This window comes from Anolis carolinensis, chromosome 6 (genome assembly GCF_035594765.1).
Source record: "Anolis carolinensis isolate JA03-04 chromosome 6, rAnoCar3.1.pri, whole genome shotgun sequence".
Classification (NCBI taxonomy): Eukaryota; Metazoa; Chordata; class Lepidosauria; order Squamata; family Dactyloidae; genus Anolis; species Anolis carolinensis.
Genome location: NC_085846.1, coordinates 78,147,566 through 78,164,292, shown reverse-complemented (window position 1 = coordinate 78,164,292; position 16,727 = coordinate 78,147,566). Strand labels below are relative to the sequence as shown.

Sequence of the window (16,727 nt, the reverse complement as noted above, 5' to 3'; positions counted from 1 at the left end):
TGTGTGAATTAACTGAAAAAAATGAACAAATTCCTATGCACACTGCATATATCTCATTTACAGTGCTAAAAAGAAAAAGACTGAAAGAACAATACAATATTTGAAATGAAGAACAGTTTTAACCAACATAAACTTAACAGTCTTTCAGTGAAAGACTCCCAGGGCAATCCAGTCCAACCCCCTTCTGCCATGCGGGAAAAGGGTTCTGGAAGCAAGAAAGTGCGGGGAAAAGGGGATGCATAGTGAGGAAGGGAAGAAAGGAAAGGAAAGGAAAGGAAAGGAAAGGAAAGGAAAGAATAGAAAAGAAAGGATGGAAGGGGGGAGGGAGGGAGGGAGGGAAGGGGGAAGTGGAAGGAAGAGAAAGAAGGAGCAACCAGTTGATGGGTGTCTCTTGCCCCACCACCATGCACTTGGAGGAGAAGGAAAGTGCAAAGCCCCTGACTGTGTTTCATTGAGCCTTTAGTGCTCGATGTAGCACAGTTTGAGAACCACTGGCCTAGAAGAAAACCAGCAGCAGGACACTGATAGTAAAGTTCAGAAGAATCTTCACTGCAACTGAATGACATGTAGTATCACATTGTACAGAGAAGAATAGCAGCACATAGAATATAGATGTATTTGTTTATTACAAGACCATTTCAGTGTGGGAGCCATTTCAAATGTATGGTAGTGGACAATGCAGGCAGTATAACCTAAAGCAGAAGTTTCAGACTTGTAGCCCTCCAGGTTTTTGGGATTCCAACTCCCAGAAGCACTAGCCAGCTTGTCCAATGGCCAGGAATTCTGGGAGCTGATGTCCAAACACCTGGAGGGCCACAAGTTTGACAGCACTTTCCTAAAGGCACCCGATTCTGATGTGATCATAGAAACTAAGCACAGTCAACCTGGGATAATACTTGGATGGGAAATCACCAGTGAATACCAGCTACTGTACTCTATATTTCAGAGGAAGGAACTGGCAAAACCACCCGTGAGGATTCTTTGGTGAAGAAAACTATATGAAATTCATAGGGTCGCCATAAATTGACAGGTGATTTGAAGGCACATATATACATACACTAATGACCTCATCAGATGAGCCGCTGGAATCACCACCAACCAACATGACTCACAAATCTGTCACTATTTCCCCAAAAGATCCTCCAGAATTTCACTGATGAAAACCTGGACACGTGTGTAGCCCCACGTGTAAAGGTGTACAGGCAGAAATGGATTTTATGATTTAAAGATCAACATCAAAATTGAAAAATTAAATGTGGAAATGTGAAAAAAGGAAAGGATTTTGACGTAACATTGAGAAGAACACAATATAAACCTTACATGGAAACCTCCCAGTGTTTCACCACATAAATAACCTGCTTTTTGTAGATTATAAATTCCTGCAGAAAATGCATGTAGAAAAAAGTCATCTTAACATATAGGCAGATTTTTTGTTTGTTTGTTGAGGTTTGGGTTATATAACATAACAATTTATGTTTATTCTCTATTTTGTCAGTGTTTTGACTGGGAGTAGTTGGCCTTGTATGTGGCATGAGCATATAGGCAATACTTTTTATTACTATTATCCATGGGAAACTCATTTTTTTTCCTTTCAATTCAGTCTGTCCCTTGTTATCTAATCAAACTTAATACATATAAAGAATGGAAATATATCCTTGAGTTGAAAAGTATGGATTCCATCAAAATAATTCTGAATGTGCACAACAATAGCTTAATCAATATTTTAATGCAAACCAAGGAAAAGCAAACTCCTTGTGATATTTTGTTAGGAATGTAAAGTAGCTGATTAAAAAATAAAAATTAAACACAACGAATGTGGTAATGGTCCAAATGAGTGACATATCGGAAAAAAATTCAAACAGACCCTGGGAAATTAGAGCCTCTTTAATAAGGGCAACAGCTGCTATCTAGGAGAGTGGTTATCCGTTTACAAGATTAGTAAAAGATTACAAAATGAGATGTAGCCTACATTGACTTCATATGCTATTTTCACTTACAGATTCCACCTTCCAAACAATAAAACAAAAAATCCATTACCTAACTCTAGGTTTGCCCTACCCCAGTAGGGACATTTTTTAAATTATCTAATAAATGTTCAGTTTACATCATTTCATTGATGAAAACAGGGACACATGTAGTCAACCAATATAAGAATATGATCAATATGGTAAAAGTTATTAAGGTAAAATAATAAACAAGTTAGGAAAGGCTGCAGTAGTTTGCTTTTGCCTGAGCCTACTGGGAAGGATGAAATTCCAACTCTTCTCTCCTCCCCTCTCTTCTGAGTTAATGGAGTATAAACTCCTTTTGACTTTGAACTCTAGATGCAGCAATTCAAGCAAGCTGAGGACCAAGGGGGGATATGAGAAGAGGAGAAAGACACTGAGACATTTTCAAAGCAGCTGAAAAAGTGGGACAACTGAGGATTAACTGGAACTGGGACAGCTGAAGGATATATATATCTGCCTTTTGCTCTCAAATATTGCTGATTTTAGTAACACATACTCCAAGGTTCAATAGCTGACAGGAGTAAAACAAGCCCGATTATGTTTGGAAAGGTTACCAAATCTTCTTTTGTCTTCTTATTGTTTTAGGTGTCCATTGTCCACCTTCTCAAAACAGTACGATTGCTGCGTCTTTTACGTCTTCTTCAAAAGTTGGATCGTTATTCCCAGCACAGCACTATTGTTCTGACACTTCTTATGTCTATGTTTGCACTGCTAGCTCATTGGATGGCTTGCATTTGGTATGTCATTGGAAGGAAGGAAATGGAAAAGAAACCATTCACATGGGACATAGGTAAAGGCTGCTCATATTTTTTTACTTACTCATTGAAAAAATGCTCTTTAAGAAATCAGCCTGTTGTAACTCTATCCAGATTAATTAAATATTATAATCATATATATGTCTCATTGACATTGTTGCAATTACTGTATATAGGCAGATTGCAATAATTAAGTCCCATGAATCTAGTCTCCCTCAAGAATAAGCAACCAGAGGTTATGCTCCATTTATTATTCTGATACTTATTTTAATAATACTGAGTAAATATATGGGAGACTTATTTATTCCACCCTTTAAATAAGGCATTAAAATACACCTGCATGTAGGAAACGTTTATTGTGGCCTGCCTGCTTATCTTGAACTTCTCCCTCCCTCTGTAGCTAATACCAGAAAAACATTTGTGGAATCCCATCATATAATGTTTGTGTCTGTAAAATGAGTTCAGAGAAACATATATAAACTTCTTAGACTATCTCCTATGTCCAGAACTTAATTTTAGAAGTGAAATTGCCTGGCTATTTTGGATTTCCATAGGATCTAGAAACTTAGGAAGTGATTTCAATCTGCATTAATTTGCAGTAAGTGAACCATTATATAAATCCTTTCACCAGAGGTGAGATGAGAGCACAAACATGCCTGTTTCTTTTAAAGCACTTAATTGTTTAACCGAAAATTTAGCCATGCATGAATCTTTGACTTTGTATTTAATGCTGAAATAATTAGCATCTTAATGCTTATCAGAGGTATCCTTAATATCCTTGCAAAATTGTGGAAAATATTGATTCCTGAAGTAAATGAACTTGGAGTACAGCAAGAGTACAACAATTGTTGTTTTAAACGCCCTTGTTGTAATTAGATGTCAAACATCAGTCAACCAAAGTTAAAGAGCAAACCCAGTAGGTGAGCGATGGAACTGAGTCTCTTTAGGGAAAAAGTTTTCTAACGTTATGAAATGACTAATTTGCCAAGCTAAGAAACTGTCAAATGGTTCCTAAACCTGAAAATATGAAAACCAAAAAATTGTCATAGCTATTTAAGCTGAATCCTTTGATTCTTAGAACTTGGGCTCTAGAGATTTACTGATCCAGATTGCTTTCTTTTCACATTCACTGTTTGATTTTTGCATTTCTTTGCAGAAGAAAAGCTTCAGGAGCACAGTTGCAAATATAGGAGTGTATTAAATAGCATTAGGTGGTGTGATATGATGGTTAAAGTACCACCTGATAACTGATGTTTTTCTCCGCTTCTTGGCACTACCTGCACGCTGCTGGCATGAAGTCCACTGAAGCCCATCAAATGATGCAGTGCTACTTCCAGCAGTGGCAGCAGCATGCTAACAGTGCCGAGAAGCGGAGCCAAGGGGAGCCAGGTGTACATCCGACTCCTCATACAAGAAGCGGTAAGAAGCCAGGCACAATACAGATACATAGTAGAATGGGATTCCATGACCACTGATGGTAAGTGGATGAAGCTTTATGCTGCTCCATGGTTTCCCACACAGTCCTCCAGCTTCTTATCTTACATGTGATGAGATCCTTGGACTACAACTCTGGAAATCACAATTCAAATCCCTATTCAACCATGGAAACCCATTGGGTGACATTGGACAAGTAACTATCTTTTGTCTTCAGAGAAAGAAAAAGGCTAAAAGATTTTGGAATACATATTAGCTAGTAGTAAAATTTATCCTGGGGATGATCCAAAATTCAACTATTCGAATTGGCCCTTTCATTTTGTTTAATAGCTAAGGCAAAATCTATTTATTTTTTCATGTGTGATTAAAATGTGACTCTTTGTGAGCATTATAACAACATTTACATACATTGGGTAAACCTGGCTCCCTGTTGCTCCCCTACAGTTGAAATACTTATTATTTATATTTATTTATGAAATTGCTTGCCATATTCTTTATGCTTTGTTGTTATGCTCTAAGTGGGGGTTGTTATATTTCCTTTGCCATTTTCACGATGTTTGAAGCAATGCTTTGGGTGGCAGGGTGATACTGGCTTTTCAGTTTATGCTTCTATTATATGTGAGATTGTTAATCAGGCTGTGATACTAGGTGGAATCCTGTTCCATCCTGATATGGTTAGAGTACAACTCATAGTATTACTGATCACCATAGTGGGTGTTACTAGTGTTATAATTCAACCACATCATGAGGATCATATTATTGCAGAGTGGCTGGCCAAATAGAAGCTTTGTTTGATTTAAATCAGTGGTTCCCAACCTTTGGTTCTGTGATGTCTCATGGGCCATGTAGTCCCGTTCCTAGTACTGTTGTGGCAGATGAAGAGGAGAATTTGGGTTTCCCACCGTTTCTGCCAGATTTAGAGCCCTTGCAGCTGCAGGATGTTTGCCCACAAGAAGACAGTCAAACAAGCCTTGAGCCGAAATCTCCCCCATTTTCTCGCCGCCTTTATTATAATCAAGATAGACACGCTAAGGAGGCAACTCGCCGAAGCGCCAGGATCGCTGCCAGACAATTAGATGATTAAGTCTGTTTCCCTTGGGAAAGTTTAAGGAGTCCTGCATCTGGACACAGAATAGGTTTCGTTTCTTGTTCCCCAGAGAAAGTGTTCTCTGGCGGGAAAACAAGATCCTATATAGGTGTTTGGCCACAAGGATTCCTTGCGGAGTCAATTCGTCAACTACGGGAGTAGATTGTGTGTGGACTACGCTACTCCAGTTTCCAGGACCTTGCTCTCGTCCCAGTCCTGCCTTGTTCCCCGGACCTCGCCACGGATTCTTGTTCCTCGTTTCTTGCTGCCTTGAATCAAGCCTTATTTGCCAAGAACCTAGTTTGCTCTCCAGCCTTGCATCAAATTCCATGGACTAAAGGACCTTGTTATTTCCCCTCACTTTGCTTGGCAAAGTGTGTGTTTCGGTTATTGGATTATAACTTTGGACTTTAATATCTCATATTGGACATTGTTTTCCTGGACTATATTTGACCTTTCCTGAAAGGTCTACTTCTGAACTATATCCTACACTTGTTTTTATTGACTTTATATATTTCTTTAATAAAGATATTAGATAGATTCTGGCCTCTGCGTATGGTTATTGGTGCTCTGCAGCCTGGGTCCTGACAGGTTCTCTTATTGTTTTGGACTTGAACTCCCAGAAATCCTATCCAGTTTACCAGCTGTTAGGAATTATGGAATCTGAAGTCTAATACACCAGCTGAACCAAATGTTGGGAACCACTGCCTTAAATGAATAGTGAGTGAACTGAAATGAGGAGGCCCTAGTTGATTGTTTACAGCTGAAGACACTTGGGCTAGTATGAGTCCCACTCCAGACATTGCATGGTTCACCTGCTGATCAAACCACTACCTCCAGATTACCTATTGCGTTGACCTGCATAGATGGCATATTTTGGAATTCCACATGGGTGGAATACAAGATTCCTACTCCCCATTCAAGAGGCATCCAGCCTATCAGCAATCTTCCAAATCAGTTATAACCCCCCCCCCCATGTGAAAACAAATGGTTGGAATTTAAATCAGGAGACTCACAAGTTATGTTGCAAAGTCTCCTTTCTCATGGCAATGTTAAACATGTCTCATGGCAATGTTCCACAGCCCCTCACTATGTCTGATATTTCAGTATGTTAGACTACATATTAATCTTGTTGAGAAAGAGTGTCTCCAAGCCTGTACGATGTAAGCCTTCCATAAGCCTAGGTCATTCCCACCATGTTGAATAATCAAAGCATATAGAGACTCTCTGTTCCTTGTGCTAAAGGATTGTAAGAGCAAAGAAACCATGCCACATTTACTTCTGTAACTTGGAGATGGTACTCCAGACAAATGTGGCGACTTAACCTTCAGGGCTAGTCTAAAAACATCTTCACAAGGCATCATCAGACAACACTGCCCACATTCCTCCCAAAGTGGAGGGGAAACATTGCAAGATGCTCCCTCATCCACAATGGATTGGAAAGTGTTTTTTGGGTAGCTCCAACAGAGCTACTCGCACTTTTCTTTTCCCCATATGATGGGGAAAGGGCAGTGGAGTGATTCTCATTGTTGCCCTTTCTCCCATATGATGGAGACAGGGACAGGGCACCAACACTCCTTGTTCTGTCCCCACCATATGATGGAGGAAGGAGGTTGGGCACATAGGGTGCCCCAATCCGCCCCGCGCGCCTTCCTTTTCACCAGCATCTGCCGACGAAATAGCACTGCCCTAGAGACCGTGTGAAGAGGTGGTAAGTCTGAGGCAGGGACCAAGAAAAAGATTCTGGAATCTCCTCACATTTTCCCCCTCATTTCCACTCATAGCCTGCAGGATCACAGTCAGTCTCCCCAGTTGGCTGGAGATCATTTTTCCCATTCTATATACATTTATATGGAGCTCTAAGAAGTCAGTTTCATTGAGCTCAATGAGATTGTTTCTGAGTAGATATACACAGGATAGCATTATTCAAATGTATTGTCGCATACTTCTGTTCAGTGAAAATCCTCAAAACAGCCACTAGGCTAAACACTACACTATGATCATTATCATTATATTCTTGATATTCAGAATACAGAATTGACAGAGAAATTTTAATGTCTGAAGTTTTCCCCAGAATTGATGGCAGTGGAATCTGAAGCATTCATCATTCCATTCATTAATGCTTCTGCAGTCACCAGTAATTCTTTTCAGCAATTCTGGGAATGAATTTTGAATATATCCTTGAGGGCATGCACTTCTGTTTCTCGGTTAAAAATTCCATCCGTACCTTGATAATTAGGAAGCATAACTTGCAAAGTTAGAGATACCATCCAAAACAACTTATGTTTAAATTTGGTATAAAATTCTGTCTGTCTGTGTGTGTGTCTGTCTATCTGGTTTTTCATGGTTTTTAACTTGCATGTATTTTAATAATTTGTAAGCCATCTAGTTCCATCTAGTTCCATTATTAGTAAATGAGAGGAGAAGGAAAAAATAACCAACAAGGGGGAAAACAGAAAGAAAGAAAAAAGAAAAAAATCACTGCACAATACAAATAATACAGCAATGGTGATAAGCAACAATCAGGAACAATTTTATGCTCTGTGGTCTCTGCTATAATGGCGACAATATGACAACAGTAAATGCCATCCCCTGTCCCTGGTCTGCTAAACCTTGGAAAAATGTGATGACCATGTAAGAGTGTTGGCAGGTTCTGAACCTGAACTGACTTAATTGTTTACACTACTCCAAAGTGCAGGGAAGCTCCAATGCTTCAGGAAATAATGTGGATATCAGAGAATCCATTCACTCCCACTCCATGTTATTTTGTCCTTTTAGACAAGCCTTTAGTTATTATATTAGAATAAATTTCTAATTTCCAATCAGTTATTACGTTAGAATAGAAATATCATACATAATAAATGAAAAGATACATAAGTCCTAATACCATTATTAAATCAGACATATTATGCTACTCCACCCCCTTTCCTGAGGCACAAGATTCATCACTCTAGCCTTCGTTTCTTGCAAGCATCTCCATCAGGCAGGTATGCCTTTTTTTAAAAGCATATAAGAGAATTAAAACGTGCTGCTTGATTTACCTGGCAGTGCTGTTGTGGTGGCAGATGCCCTCCTGCCCACCATTGTTGCCTGTGGGAGCTTATTCTTCCCAGAAGCCCCCAGCGTGGTGGGAAACCTGTTGCGAGGCCAGCCAATCAGAGGCAGGCCTCATGTCACCTCACCTCCCGATTGGCTGGGGCCCGATCCCCCTGCAGCCTATTTAAGGCTGCCCTAGGCTGCTTCCTTGGAGCTGCCTTTTCTTGGTTGTACCATCCCACCCACTCTACATATACCTTACTGTTTTATGATTTATATTTAAATTTGTTTTGTCACAACTTGCAGGTTGGTGTATGGTATGGGCCCTGGATCTGGCTTGCGTACTCCCCCCCCCCAAATTGGAGGGAGGAGGAGCATTTGCGGGTTTACCAAGGGTGAGGCAGTAACGGTGGCCCAGTATTGTGCCAACAGCACCCCTGGACGTAAAAAATGGGATCGGTCAGCGGCGGGCTGCCCTATCTCTAATCCAGGACCCATGCATGGTGGCCAACCCTGTTCCTATTCTGTAATCAATAAATAAGTTGTGGCCTTTGTTATCCCAACACTATGTGTATATCTTCTTTGGGTTGCAGAGCCCGTGGTCACTCATCCCCATGCAAAGGTAATAGGTTGATGGTGACATATGTTGGTGTGCAGTGGTACATAGGAGGAATCTGTGTGGAGCAGAGAATCCAAAACTTATTTGGCCTCCCCCGCCTCCCCGCCCATTCAGAAAAAAAATACTCAGAACTCCCCTTGGAAATCTCCCTTCTTTAAGGAAACAAACAGAAAGATATAGTGACAAATTCATTGTTTTATGTATCAGTGTTTCTTCCTACATCCTACAACATGATAAAGAAATACATTGTAAATAAGACACCTTGAAGTTTGACATTATAATATTATTTATTAAAATCAACCATAGCAATATTTGCATTACACACAGAAAATTAAAATAACAGATAATATTAAAATAAAAATGACAAATAACATTAAAATCCTAAATTAGAAGAATGAACCTGTTGTGCTGCTATCAATTTATTAATGTTCAGCTCTATTTTTGTCAACAGCATGATTTAAACATTGTAAATGTTTATTGTACTTGCACTATTATAAACTGCTTGTTACACAATTCAGAAAAAATCTAAGTTAGATTTCATACATACCACCTATTTATAGTATTGTATTATGAACAAGTCATTAAATGCACATATTCCTGCTGATGTATGCTGAATTTACCGACAATGTTTAACACACTCACCTATAAACGTTCGATTGTTAAAACCTGTTGGCAGACTTGTCCACTCATTTTATCTGTTCATTTGGAAAATAAAGTAATAACTACAACTTTCACTCTATGTTACACAACAGATGAAACATGTATGAACAGTTTTTCAAGATTGGCATCTTTCTTTTTGTTTCCACCACCCCCTTACTTTTATTCAATCTCTCCCCCGCCCCCAGTTGTACTCAAGGCTATTACCGTTTCCTTGGATTATTTCAGTGCCCCCAGGAGGCAATATCACCTACTTTGGAAGGCACTAGTGTAGAGTATCAACTTAGTCTCATTGTAAGTGGCCATGAGCTGACTGAGTAAAAAGGCAGTAAAATAAAGGCAATAAAGTTTGTTTTTGCATTGGAAAAAAACAAAGATATTTGTATCTAGAGGAATATGATTAAGATAACATGAGCACCTGTGTTTTACAGATAATGCTCTCTTTTTGGGGGGGGGGGAAGATGGGGAACAAAAATAAATGATGAAATTTACCTAAGTTGCTCAAGAAATGTTATTCAGCATAAACAAATAAAGAAGTAACAAATGCCAGGTGGCAAAAGCAAGAGAAAAATTGTATTTGACAGTTTTCTGCCCTTGGGTAATCTATCTTGAATTTTTCTCCTTTTAATTTTGAGAAATTAGAATTGTTTAAAGAAATTGTGTAGGTGGGTTGTCAACAGTATTATTTCAAAAGTAACTCAAGCACCTTGGTCAATTTGTTTTCACTAAAGAAATTGTAAGTACTTTCCTTTTTGCATTTTTTCTTTTTAAAATCCATTTTACACTGTCATGAGGAAATAGCTTCTCCTCTTTGGCAAACTAGCAGCAGGGTGTGAGACAGCAACTGGAGAATCTTGTGTGGAAACCTGTGGCTGACCTACTTGCATTTTCCTTTTATTTGCTTTCATTATTACTACTTCAGAGGAGGTCTGCCATACATTAGTAGACCTGGCATTTACCATCACATTTTACTCAACAAACTTTTTAGAGTTTTGCTGGGTTTTACAATACAGTTTTACAATACAAGGTTTTCCCCTTTCACTTGGGGTTTTCTTTTCAATAATTTTCATAAATTCAGAAGATTAAGTCCTGTTTGATTCAGTTAACATTATTTATGAGGAGACTGCGATTTAAACACAAAACTTTAAAGTGGCAGTTGTATTTCTGGTTTTTCTGACATCATTTAGTAATGCTTTACCTAATCCATCAGTCTTGATATCATGATTTTGCCCTGTTGCCAGAAACATTTGTCAAGGGAAATATAACAAAATCCACAATCCACAAACAGTGATGACTTTATTGAGCCAACTGAAATATACAAAAGAAATCATTCAACCATTTGGAGATTAATTGGCTTCTTCAAGCAAAGATGTGAAAAACCATATAAAAGTGATGATGTTATGGGCCTGGATGTTAACACGGGACACCTCGGGTGGTCAGAAACACAGACTCTATAGTAGACTTGTGCATTTGTATAGAATCACTATCCATTTCTGTTTGTTTCATTCGTAAGGCCTTCATTTTCGAGCGCCTTCCAAAAATGGGCGTCTATCTGAATTGGCGTTTTCATTCTGCATCAGAAAATACGAAAATTTTTGACCCATTGGTCACTAAATCGCCACACTTGGAAAGCACATCTACCACTTTTAGCCTACCGGGTTTTATAATGTTTGGGTCATCTCCTGATTTTTTAGGGATTTTTTTCTTTCTATAAATAAAATCTGCTTAACAACTTTCCCTCGCTGACCCTGCCCTCTAACTTCTCCAGGAGCAGCAGCAGGAGGGAAGCAGGACAGGGCACTATTCCTTCCTGCTAAATGTCAAAGATGTTCCACACACCACACACACATCCCAGTGCCCAGCTGCACTATTTCACTTCTTCTTTAAATGGTAGCAATTGGGGAGGGGGAATTCCCCTCCCCTTCCCATCATTTTTGGCAATGCCACGGTTTGTCCTTATATCCTTTATAATGATCTGGCTTAAATCATCACAGCTACTTACGATACCACTCCTGTGATGCAAAGGAGATGAGCAGCGGCGGGTGAGACGAGGGAGGCAACAAGGTGGATGGTGTTCTTTTCTGATTGGCCCAACAGGCAGGGCTCAGAGAGAAATAGCAATTCTCCGCAGCCAAGTGAGGAGCTCCACGTAGGCCGAAAGGCAGGCAAGGAAATAGTACCCACTCTCACTTTCTTTTATTCCAAGGTTATTTTCATTCCAGGGAGGGGTTCCCATTTGTGCTCCTGCCCGAAACCAGAGGAATGAAAGAACAAATGAAACAGGAGAAATGGGTACTGTGCACACATTTGGGAGCTGATGGTGACATAGTGAAGTGACAGTCCAGCAATGATAACATGGTCTCTGCTTGGCTAGACCTTGTAGAAGTAAAAATTGAAGGAAGTAATAGTAGGAAGTAAAAATGATAGTTGTCAGCTACGATGGGCCTTCTTACTCTTTTAATGAATACACCAAGCAATTAAAAGTAGAATCGATTTATGTTTGTTGGGGATAGTTTTTTTGTATCTTGCTAGCCCTGGCCCATTTCAGCTATTGGTAATTAGATGGATGAATCAAAATGTGGGCAGATTGTGTTTTAAAACAGAAAGCAACTTGTAGAATAATAAAATGCTTTTATTGCTGACTGTAAATGCTATTTTCATTACTTGTCAAATTCCAAACTCTTTTACATTTTATATAAGGAACAATTGGACCAAAAAGACATTGCTACCCTGAGTAAAGCTGGCTCATTGAAATGGTTAAGCCGTTTTAAACATACTTTCCAAACAGCCAAGTATCTAAAGACAGAAATGCCTAAACACCTCAGGAGGTTATTTACCAGATCTCGTTTTGAGCAGCTGGATACGATGGTCAAACACGGAAGGTTTAATCAAGTTCCATACAACGAATGATTTTGTATTTGTGGAGCATCAGAGGTGGAGGATATTGCACATGTACTGTTCGGCTGTGAATTGTATAAGAAAGAGAGAGACCAATGCCTCGGGCCATACATTATTCACAAAACACACTGGGACCCACATATTAAAATCTCATTTTTGTTGGCCGGCCAGAATCTTAAAATAACACACAAAACAGCCCTTTTCCTATTCAAAGCAACACAGCTGAGAATTGCATATTTGGAATCAATTGGGGTAAACTGTGGAGGTGATGCAGATATTTGACTTGAACGGGATCTTGTTAACAGCTTGTTTATTTTAACTTCTTTTTTATCGCGGGTTGTATGTTGTATGTATGTCTATGTGTTAAATGTTTTGATACGGCCGATGGGCTAATCAATAAAACGTGATTTGGAATGATTTGGAACAATTGGAACAATTCCCAGACACAAACAAAGTAGGATACAAATGTATCCCTACACCTACAGTTCTTTTGGATGGAATTTCCAAAAGGCCACAATGTATGTTTAGCTATCCTCTTGATTTGCAAAAACACTTGACCATCTACATTTTGTTCCTGTAAAAAAAATCCCAATTTCAATTATGCTAGTATTTTAAAAATATCCAGGAGAAATGCAAACTTGCACTAAAAGTCTGCATATAAAATCTGCCATGAATTGCAGTGTTAACAACACTTCTCCATCATATGGTTACTGCATGTAGTTTTGAATCCTTGTGGTAGTCTTAAACAAAGTAAATCCATTAAATCTGTCGCTAAATGGTGAGTTAATACTTAAGTAAACCCCACAGATTCAAGTGGCTGCTTTAGCTGGAATTAATTATATGATTCAGGACTCTATATTTTTCTCTACATGTTCAGTCTGTAAACAGATTATGCAGGTTTGCCAGTTAAATGCCAGTTTGCTAGTTGTGTTGCTGAAAAGGGACAGAATAAAGTTTTAAAAAATGGATATAATCCATGCTCTATGTAATGCAGTGAATTCACATTCCATGTGATTAAAAAGGACAATTTTCAGTACCATGATTTCTGAGAACATGCAATTTCCGCCACCTTTGATATCAGACATAAGCTTCTACAGAGAGGGAAGATCCCTAAGCAAGAAGCTTCCAGGGGAGTTTGAATCATGTATGAGGACCATCCTATTTCCCCAAAGATATCCATAGATCTAAAAATATATGCACATTGGCTTCCTTCTTGCATATATCAATTCTGCATATAACAATTCTTGCATATATCAATTTTTAGGCTTTCTTTTTTTTTTATAACTTACTTCTTGCTGTTCAGTTTCCAGGAAAAATGTTATTTTGCTAGTGTGTCCCCAAGGACTGGAGTGGCATTGGGGCATGGGGGAGGGGTCATCATGGATTGATGGGTGGCAAGCTTCACCTTTTTTAAAAAAAAAATTACTTGCTGGGAAGTGTATGTTTAATATTAACATGATTTATCCTATTTATTATTTTATTATTAATACAGAGCATCATGACTGTCATCCACTCCCCAGCCAATTCCAACCATAAGATCAAATGTGAGATAGTAGATTGGGGTCCTTACCTTTGAAAAAAATGTTTCATTTTACTCAAGACCATCATCAGCCAAGCACCACCCTGTAAAGATGCCCAGCCATGCAATCAACAGTGAGGGGTTCGGTTGGGTTATCACTTCATAGTTGATTTCATATCTGAGTGCCTTGTTCTGACCCCAGAGCAAGGAGAGAGGTGCTTGGCCAGAATGGCAAAATGAAAGGGGAAGGCACAACATAAACTGCTCAGCAGAGGCTGGTTTTCTTCTCCAAGCTGTCCTGTCTTCTCATTATATGGCCATAGTACTTCACATTTGCCTCTAATATCCTGCCCTTCAGTGAGCAATTGGACATTATTTCCTGGAGTATGGACTGGTTGGATCTTCTTGTGGTCCAAGGCACTCTCAGAATTTTCCTCCAACACCACAGTTCAAAAGCATCTATCTTCCTTCACTCAGCCTTCCTTATGGTCCAGCTCTCACATCCATAGATTACTTTGGGGAATACCATTGCTTTAACTTTGTGGATCTTCGTTACCAGTGTGTTGTCTCTACTCCTCACTATTTTATCAAGGTTGGTCATTGCTCTCATCCCAAGAAGTAAACGTCTTCTGATTTCCTAGCTGCAGTCTGCGTCTGCAGTAATCTTTGCACCTAGAAATACAAAGTCTGTCACAGCCTCCACGTTTTCTCCCTCTATTTGCCAGTTAACAATCAGTCTGGCTGCCATCATCTTGTTTTTTTTAATGTTTAACTGCAACCCAGCTTTTGCACTTTCTTCTTTCACCTTGGTGATAAGGCTCCTCTACTCCTCCTCGCTTTCACCCATCAAAGTAGTATCAGCTGCATATCTATGGCTAATGCTTCTTCCAGCAATTTTAATTCTAGCCTTGGATTCATCAAGCCCCGCACATTACATTATGTGTTCTGCATACAAGTTGAATAGGTAGGGTGAGAGTATACAGGCCTACCATACTCCTTTCCCAATCTTGAACCAATCTGTTGTTCCGTGATCTGTTCCTACTGTTGCTCCCTGGTTGTTATATAGATTTCTCAGGAGACAGACAAGGTGACTTGGTATTCCCATACCACCAAGAACTTGCCACAATTTATTATGATCCACACAGTCAATGGCTTTAGAATAGTCAATAAAACAGAAATAGATGTTTTTATGAAACTCCCTGCCTTCCTCCATTATCCAGGGGATATTGGCAGTTTGGTCTCTCGATCCTCTGCCTTTTCTAAACCCAGCTTATATTATTATTATTATTATTATTATTATTATTATTATTATTATTATTAATCTTATTTATGTCTACCCAGCCTTTCTCCCCATAGAGATTCAAGGCAGCTTACAATACAGTTTGCTCCCCCTATTTGTAATGTATGTCCCTTTGCTGATGTCAGTAAAGGTGCCCAATAATGACCAAGAGCCCTCTGCAACTCGGTAGCTGTGTGGTAGCAGCAACAGGGGCAGCACAGATAAGGAGGCAGTCTGGTGGGGCCCTACTGCATCATCTAGACTCTATTCTGCCATCACTTCAGGATGGACACAAAGAGTATAATAGCCCCTGGGATGGGTCCAGGTATGGCTACCCTAATTAGCCCCAGATTATGTGTTATGTGTAGATGAGTCCTATGTCTCAGAACCATTAGTTTAAATTAATGAATCCCACTGGTCTGTCCCTTACAAGGGAAGAAAGACATAGGTGATTATGAACATTGCCTGTTATATTGTAGTGTCCCAGAACCACTTTACAATGGGATGGCCCTTTGTTTATCTTACCCTCTCTAGCCTTGTGTGCTTTTGAAGCCTTTACTGCTGTCCTTGGCAGGGGGTTATGTGCATAATTTTATCCCCAGAGATGTTTATCTCAAGGCCAGAACTCAGCATTCTCTGTTTTTACTGTGCATACATTCTTACGCCTTAATGTATTTCACAGTTGATTGAACTATCAAATGTAGTTAGCTACGAGCTTTCAGAAAGTAGGAATTTTAGGAAGAAATCATGACAAAGCTGTTCTAAAGAGACATAAATGCTGATGCTACACAGTTTATTGTTAAGTCATGCTACCTATTAGTAAAATACTTACCCTACATATTCATATGTAGTCTAAAATTTGGGTAAAAAAAATCATCCCCTAAACCTGGGCCAATGTGAGTACAGAACCTTAACTCTTATATAAAAGAGCCGTATCTTAGTAGAGTGGCAAAAGGTCAGAGTAAGTTTGTTTTGGAACAATCTAACAGAAGCACCAACCACTACTCTCTCCCCCATAGCTTCTGGCATTTTTGATGCCTGGATGGGGGAAATTGTAGTGGCAGGCAGGTGTTGCTAGCCCCATCAGACAGCATTAGTGCTTTCCACTCTCTGTAAAATGACCCTGAACTTGTCCACATGCCATATCAAAACCTACCCTCATACAGTCGACTTCTACATGAGTGTATATGGTATATTTAATAGAAGAACCTTTATAACCTGGTAAGCACTCCTATTTCCAAGAAGTTGCATTTGAGACATACCCCCCACTATATTTCTATTTCTTTCTAATGTTTTTCTTTTATACCAGATTCCCAAAGAAGCAGAAGATATAGTTCCTACTCCAGAAGACATGAACTTCAGTGGAACCTACTATACATTTTTTTTCTGTTCATTTTGTACCATTAGAGTAATTGTTGCTGAGCTGCACATTAA

General features: G+C 39.2%; 1 protein-coding gene and 1 long non-coding RNA gene across 4 annotated transcripts in view; one reads left to right on the top strand and one right to left on the bottom strand.

Moving 5' to 3' along the window:
• kcnh8 (potassium voltage-gated channel subfamily H member 8) overlaps positions 1-16,727 on the top strand; it is a 186,961-nt gene that overhangs the window by 124,286 nt on the left and 45,948 nt on the right. For all 3 annotated transcript variants that reach the window (XM_003222163.4, XM_062984575.1, XM_062984574.1), the window contains exon 7: positions 2,595-2,799. In XM_003222163.4, the coding sequence (XP_003222211.2) occupies positions 2,595-2,799 (205 nt within the window). The remainder of the gene's footprint in view (positions 1-2,594; positions 2,800-16,727) is intronic.
• Positions 9,209-16,727, bottom strand: part of LOC134300014 (uncharacterized) — a 37,100-nt gene continuing 29,581 nt past the window's right edge. Inside the window, exons 4-5 of the long non-coding RNA XR_010007278.1 lie at positions 11,600-11,841; positions 9,209-11,168 (exon numbers count right to left, since the gene is read on the bottom strand). This is a non-coding gene — a long non-coding RNA (uncharacterized LOC134300014). The remainder of the gene's footprint in view (positions 11,169-11,599; positions 11,842-16,727) is intronic.